We start from the raw sequence: 6,724 nt of genomic DNA, 5'->3' as shown, positions 1-6,724 counted from the left end.
GCACAGTAAACAAGTAAATGAAGAAGACCATTTCAGGGGATCATTTCCTGGGGAAAATCAGATGGGGTGATTTTACTCTCTTCCCTCAGAGAGAAGGGGAAGGCATGGAGGTGTGATGGGTGATTATGAGCCACCTGGGAGGGGCCCTGGGGCAGAAGGACTGCAAAGAGGGCCCAAAGGGTGTGGTGAATTAGGTGACATGAAGGAAGGCAGGGGCCTGCGCATTGGGAGCCTCAGAGAGGTCAGATGGCTGGCAGGAGCCAGGTCATGGAAAGCCAGTTGGTGGGTCAGAAGTTTGTTTTTTGTTCTGAGAGCAGCAGAGGGCCATGTGAGGGTATGGAGCATAAGAGCGATGTGTTAAGGTTCCCACAGCTGATGTGTAGGGAATGACCAGAGGACAGCCAGAGTAGAAGCTGGGGAGCTGCCAGGATGAATGAGGAGACAGGGGCTGGGCCCAGTGGTCCTGCTTTGTCAGCTGTGACTGCCAGATCCTAGGCCCACAGAGCCACCATTGTGCTGTTACTCTGTCCCTGCCCAACAATGCCTTGGCTGCTGGGCCCCTCAGCCCTGCAGCTCCCCTCCCTCCCTCGCTAGATGCAGGAGTTGCCTCCCAGTAGCCAATGAGCGGCTATCATCGAGGTTCCATTTTAGATTTTATCAGTGTGTCCCTGTCACCCAGGCAACCATGCAGTGCAGCCCTGTCAATCTTTCTCCACTGCCTTTCAGAGCAGAGCTGCTCTGTCTGTACCATGTGGCTATGTAGTGAGTTTTCTCTCATGCAGGCTGAGCTGGGATTCCATCAAACATAATTAGCAAACAAGGCTATGTTTTCTGCCATTTTGCCCCCTCCGTGCCTGTGCCCCCCGCCCACCCTGGGTCTTTCTGGCCTCAGCGACTCCAGGGCCATCAGGAGTTCCAGGGCCTGCTCGGAAGAAGGGGCTTGCAGAGCTACTGTCGGGAGCCCCAGCATCCAGGCCCCCAAGCAGGATGGGCTGAGGGCCTCCACAATTTGCCACAGCCAGGGTTGCCTTGGTTTGCCTAGGAGAGCCCCAAGGAGCATCAGCCTCCAGAGAGAGCAGCAATCTGAGACCGCATGGTCGAGCTCAGGAAGGATTGCCAGGCTTTTGTGCACGCTGCTCTTTGTATTGGAGGCTTGTGCTGCAGGAGCCGCGGGGCAGGGCTGAGCCATGTGAGTGGAGCCTCCCTGGTGGGGACCGGGACAGACCAGAGCTGCTAGTCCCCCAACTCCCTCCAGTCTCTCAGTCTCAGTGGAGGCGCCACTGTGGTCCAGTGGCTGGAAACAGAAAGGTGAAAATGCTCAAGTTCAAGGCCTTTTGCCTGGATTACTGGCAGTTTCTGTGCCTGCAGCCACTGCATGGAGTCTACAGAAGGTATGTCAACCGCCCTCTGCTCCCACCCCCGCCCCAGCCCCCCCAGGGAGGACCTATGCCGCTAGGGCAATGGGATTGCAAGGGAAAGTTCACTGTGAGCCTGCTATCTGTGGGGCCTCCTCATCCCTGAAACTGGCCAAAAATGGTGGTAGCATTTGCTGCAGGTCACTTTGTAACTCTGCTTAATTGTACCCTCCTCTCGTTCCCACCCTGAATTGGTAGGATTCTGCAGGCTGAATTTCATTGTTCCTTGTTGCTGGGATCAGCCCTGAGTGGATTTGCTCCCAAGTAGGTCCGACCCCATAGGAGGGCAGCCCTGTGGGTCCAGAGGCCCCTGGCCTGACCCCACCCCACTATGCATACCCTTCTGGCCTCACGGGTAGCTCCTGTGACTAATGAGTTTGATGGCACCCCAAGCAGGGATTCGGGACTTATTTGGGAGGCAGAATGGGAGGATCTCTGGTCTGAAGTTAGGAGACCAGAGTTTAATCCCTTCTCTTTCTGTGTGACTTTGGACAGGTCACTTTCCCTGTCTGGGCCACATGATGGGCAGCAGCTTTTGGGGACTGTTCCCTGAAATGATGTGGCCCAGACACCACTCCCTGAACATTAAGAGACGTGACAACATCTCCCACATGTGTGTTCTCTCCACGTGCACACCTTGGCCGTAATGCTGGCGCCCGGGTCACCAGGAAGGACATCATGGTGCTGTTACCCTGGCTGCTTTTGAGGGCATGTAATGAAAGACCATGGAGGTGGGGGTTAGAATACCAGCTATTCTGAGGAAATTCTTTTTTTTTTTTTAATTCACAGCTGTTAGCATTTGAGCAGATGTGGGAAAGTGTGGAGAGCCTTTCTCTTTTCTTCCAGTGTGCTTTTTCTGAAGGGGCAGGCACTGAGGGTCTCACAGCAGCCTCAGAACGGAAGTTCCCACTCTTGGGAGGACACCAGGGAGAGAGGCCATCCTGCAGCTCTGATTAGCACCAGCACTTCAAAGTGACCAGCCTTTTATTGTTTGTTATTACAGCCTCAGTTCACCTGAAATGTTCTAGCTGTTATTAAGTATCTACTGAGAATGAGGCCTTTTCGCTGATTGCTGATCCCCACCTTTAGCAGGTGAATAGAGTGAGACCCAAGGGCAGGCAGCCAAGTAAGGGTGGTCACAGAATTTGGACTCAGTTCTCTCTTGGTCCAAGATGGAATCTCTCTTGAGTGTTCCACAGCTTCTGGTTCCTGGGGCAGGAGGGACAAATGAGCCCCCCACTACCCACAGGGGCTCAGCTGCACAAGGTAGGAGTCATGGTCAGAACCTTGACAGAGGAGTGGGACTAGATGAAGTGTTTGGAGGAGTAGGCTGGGCCCAGAAGGGGAGGATGGGGTTCCAGGCAGAGGGGAAAGCATGGGGGAGAAGGGGGGACCCAGAGGCTTTCAAAGGGCAAGTGCCTTCAGGTAGTAGTGAGGCTGGCCATGGAGTTAGGAGGGGCATAGAGACTGGAGTCCAGTGCCAGGGCCGGGGCTTTGTGCTGTGCAGTGGGGACCCCAGGAAAGAAGGGCCTTGGGGAGGGTCAAGAGTCCTGGCTCAGCCTCTAGGAAGAATCAGTAGGACTTTCCCCTTGGCTCCACCTACTGTGGGAGGTTCTTATTCAGAGCAGGTGCTCTTTTCTCAAGGAGCTCCAGCCTACAAGGGAAAAGAGAGCCACTAATAAGTCATGAAAGTTAAGGATGGGGCACAAAGATACCAACAGCAAGGGAGGCTGGGAGAAATCAAGGAAAGCTTCCTGCAGGAGGTGTCATCTGATCTGGGCCTAGATGTAGGAATCGGATTTTCCCAGACAGGCAAAGAGCATGGCATGAACAAATGTGTGGAGAAGGGAATGGAGCCAAGCATGGTTTATAAAGGGTCTAAGGTGAGGCTGAAGCACAGGGTACATGTCAGGGGTGAGGCTAGAAAGGAAGGGGGGTGGGAAAGGATAATGCTGAGGCTCACTGAGCACCTGCTGTGTGTGGGGCACCAACCCCAAGAAGTGTGGAATGGGATTATCCCATTTTCCATGTGAAGAAACTGAGGCACAGCAGGGAGAAGTAACTTGCTCAGAATAGCATGGCCTGTCAGTGGGGCCGTTGGGATCACACCAGGGAGTCTGGCTGCAGAGGCCCCATGCTGCCAGCTGAGGAGCTTCAACTATGCAAATGAGATTCTGGAGTCTGGTGACAGTCCTCTGTTCATCAGATAGTGTCCATAAATCATGGGACATATCAGTCAGGTAGGTGAGAACTCTGGCTTTATGGTTAGACCTCATCCTGGCAGGGAGCTCAGAATGTCACTTTCTCTCCATGCATCCCATTGGCTCCCCTGTGGCTCCATGGGAATTAGCAGGGTCATTGCCAAGAAAACATTTAATGTACCATGTTTGGTAGAGGTGTCAGAATTGGTGGCTGTCCTTGTGCATACAGATCTAATCCCAGGAAGGCTTTGGCCTTTTTTCCTAATGCCACATTCCGCTATTTAAAACAGCGACCTGAGCCCTGACCAGTGTGTTCCACGTGGTTAAAGTGTTGGCCTGTGCACCGAAGGATCAGGGGTTCGATTCCCAGTCAAGGGCACGTACCTGGGTTGCAGGTTTGATCCCTGGCCCTGGTTGGCATGGTTGGAGGCAACCAATCGATGTCTCCCTCTCACATTGATGTTTTTTTCTCTCCCTCTCCCTCCCTCCCTTCCACTCTCTCTAAAAATCAATGTAAAAAAATATCCTAGGGTGAGGATTAACAAAACAAAAAAACCCAACAACCTGAAACTTCAGTTTGAAAAAGTTATTTTTCAGACAATGCATAATTAACCACCACTCTAAACACAGGGTGTGCCAGGCTCCCTCAAGGCTGTTAATTATCCTTTATTAGTGATCTTAAATTAATGTAAACTAATCCTTGAGCTCTGCCAGGGCTGGGGGTGGGGTTAGAGGAGCGGAGCTGCTTCTTCCAGTTAGAAAAGAGAAGTGTTCCCAGGGCCCCTCCACACCCCACCCAGGATGTGACCTACGGACACTTTAGCTTTGGCCCAGAGGCCATTGCGAGAGGGCACAGAAATCTCTCCCAAATTCCCAGGGCCCCACAGATTTCAGGGTCCTCTCATTAATGAAATAGTTCATGTGGCAAAGAAAATGGAGAGCATAGTGTACCCATTGCCCGGCTTCAGAAATAAACTGTTGCCGATGTGGTGAATGGCCTCTGCGGACCTCCCTCAAATCCCATTCCTCCTCCACTCCCCCAAAGATGACCCTAAGCTGTACCCCCACCCCCATTTGGTGTGTATATTTCCCATGCACATTTTTGTAATTTGGCTAATACAAAAGATTGTGCATGTTTTTTAACTTTAAATACTAGTACATAATATTATAATCTGTAACTTGCTTTTTATAAATTTTCAATTGTGGTAAAAGACACATAACATAAAATTGGCCATCTTCATAATTTTAAGTGTACAGTTCGGTAGCATTCAGTACATTCACATTGTTGTGCAGCCATCACCACCATCCATCTCCAGAACTCTTTTCATCTTCCCAAATCGAAACCCTGTCCCCATGTAACACTAACCCCATTCCTTATCCTCCCAGCCCCTGCAACCACCATTCTAGTTTCTATCTCTGTGAGTTTGGCTCCTCTAGGGACCTCAAATAAACATTTGTCATTTTGTGACATGCTTATTTCATTCAGCACAATGTCCTCCAGGCTCACTCATGTGTAGCAGGTGTCAGGATTTCCTTCCTTTTTAAGGCTGAAGAATATTCCATTGTGTGTATAGACCACATTCTGTGTATGCAGTCATCCGTCAGTGAACATGGCTTCTGCCTTTTAGCGATGGTGAATGGTTCTGCTAGAACATGGGTGTGTAAATACCTCAAGACACAACTTGCCTTTTCCACTTAATATTTTATCAGTGAGATTAATTCATGTTGTTATGTGTAGTTTTCTTATTCATTCATTATCATTGGTGTATAGTATTCCATTGTACTATTGTGCCCTAATTTAAATACAGTAACCCCTCCCCCTTATCTGTGGGTGCCTGAAAACTAGGATAGTACTGAACCTTGTATATACTATGTTTTTTCTGTACATACATATCTATGACAAAGTGTAATTTGTAAATTAGGCACCATAAGAGATTAACAATAAAATAGAACAATTATAACAACGCACTGCAATGAAAGTTATGTGAATGGCTTTGAGGTCATTATTAAGATAAGGGTTACTTGAACACAAGCACTGCGATACCTATATGGCTACTAAGTGACTAATGGACTAACGGGTGGGGAGTGTATACAGTATACAGCATGGCTTTGCTGGATGAAGGAATAATACGCTGGGCAGGACAGAGTGGGCAGCACGAGATTTCATCGTACTGCTCAGAACAGTGCTCAACTGAAGACTTATGAATTGTTTATTTCTGGAATTTTCCATTTAATATTTTTGGACCATGGGTAACTAAAACCATGGAAAGCAAAACCACAGATAAAGGGGGAATGTGGTGCCTAATTTATAAATCTGTTCTGCTGCTTATAGGTGTCTAGGTGGTTTCCCATTTTTTGATATTACAGACTGGGCTACAGTGAGCATTCTTGCACATCTCCTGTGCGCGTATGGAGTTTCTGTAGGGTTTTTATCAGGGCATTATGCAAATACTTCAACATTACTGGGCTTTTCTAAACTGTTTTCCAAAGTTTCTCTAGCAGCGTGTGTCCTCACCAGCAGTGGGGAGAGTCCCTGTGTCTCTACATTCTTATCTATACTTGGTATTAAAAGCCAGAATAGCCCTAGCTGATTTGGCTAGAGCGTCAGCCTGTGGACTGAAGGGTCCCAGGTTCAATTCCAGTCAAGGGCACATGCCTCGGTTGCAGGCTGGATTCCCAATAGGGAGTGTGCAGGAGGCAGCCGAGCAATGATTCTCATCATTGATGTTTCTATCTCTCTCTCCCTGTCCCTTCCTCTCTGAAATCAATATATATATAGCCAGAAGACATTTTTAATGTATAAAGGAGTGAAAGAGAGAAAGGTGAAGAGAGGAGAACACTGTAAGTGGTGTGAGACTCCACCATAACTCTCCTCGGCATCAGGCATCCCGAGCTGGAAGGTCTGCGTAGTTCCAGGTTCTGGTGGCCAAGGGGTGGGTGGTGGGGAGGAAATGGGTGTTAATCTCATGAAGATTTTATTCTGGGGAATATTCTTTCTGGGACAAGACCTTACTGGCTGTCCCATCCCCAAGAAACACTTCCTGCCTTCCGTGACTATCAGACTTGGTGTGTGCGAGTAATCCATCTGAGTGATGTCTGCACCTCAGC

The 6,724-nt window shown here is 49.3% G+C and overlaps 1 protein-coding gene across 2 annotated transcripts in view; it reads left to right on the top strand.

Moving 5' to 3' along the window:
• The window catches only part of IQSEC1 (IQ motif and Sec7 domain 1), a 205,731-nt gene that overhangs the window by 36,608 nt on the left and 162,399 nt on the right, over positions 1–6,724 (top strand). The window contains exon 1 of one of the 2 annotated variants that reach the window (XM_005886610.2): positions 1,300–1,391. The exons of the other annotated variant lie outside the window; for it this stretch is intronic. Coding sequence (XP_005886672.1) covers positions 1,315–1,391 — 77 coding nt within the window. The 5' untranslated portion in view covers positions 1,300–1,314. Of the gene's footprint in view, positions 1–1,299; positions 1,392–6,724 lie in introns of those variants that run through there. 2 annotated transcript variants of the gene reach the window in all.

Source organism: Myotis brandtii, unplaced genomic scaffold, assembly GCF_000412655.1.
Source record: "Myotis brandtii unplaced genomic scaffold, ASM41265v1 scaffold995, whole genome shotgun sequence".
Taxonomy (NCBI): domain Eukaryota; kingdom Metazoa; phylum Chordata; class Mammalia; order Chiroptera; family Vespertilionidae; genus Myotis; species Myotis brandtii.
Note: the sequence above shows the minus strand (reverse complement) of the source record. Positions and strands in the feature narration are given on the sequence as shown.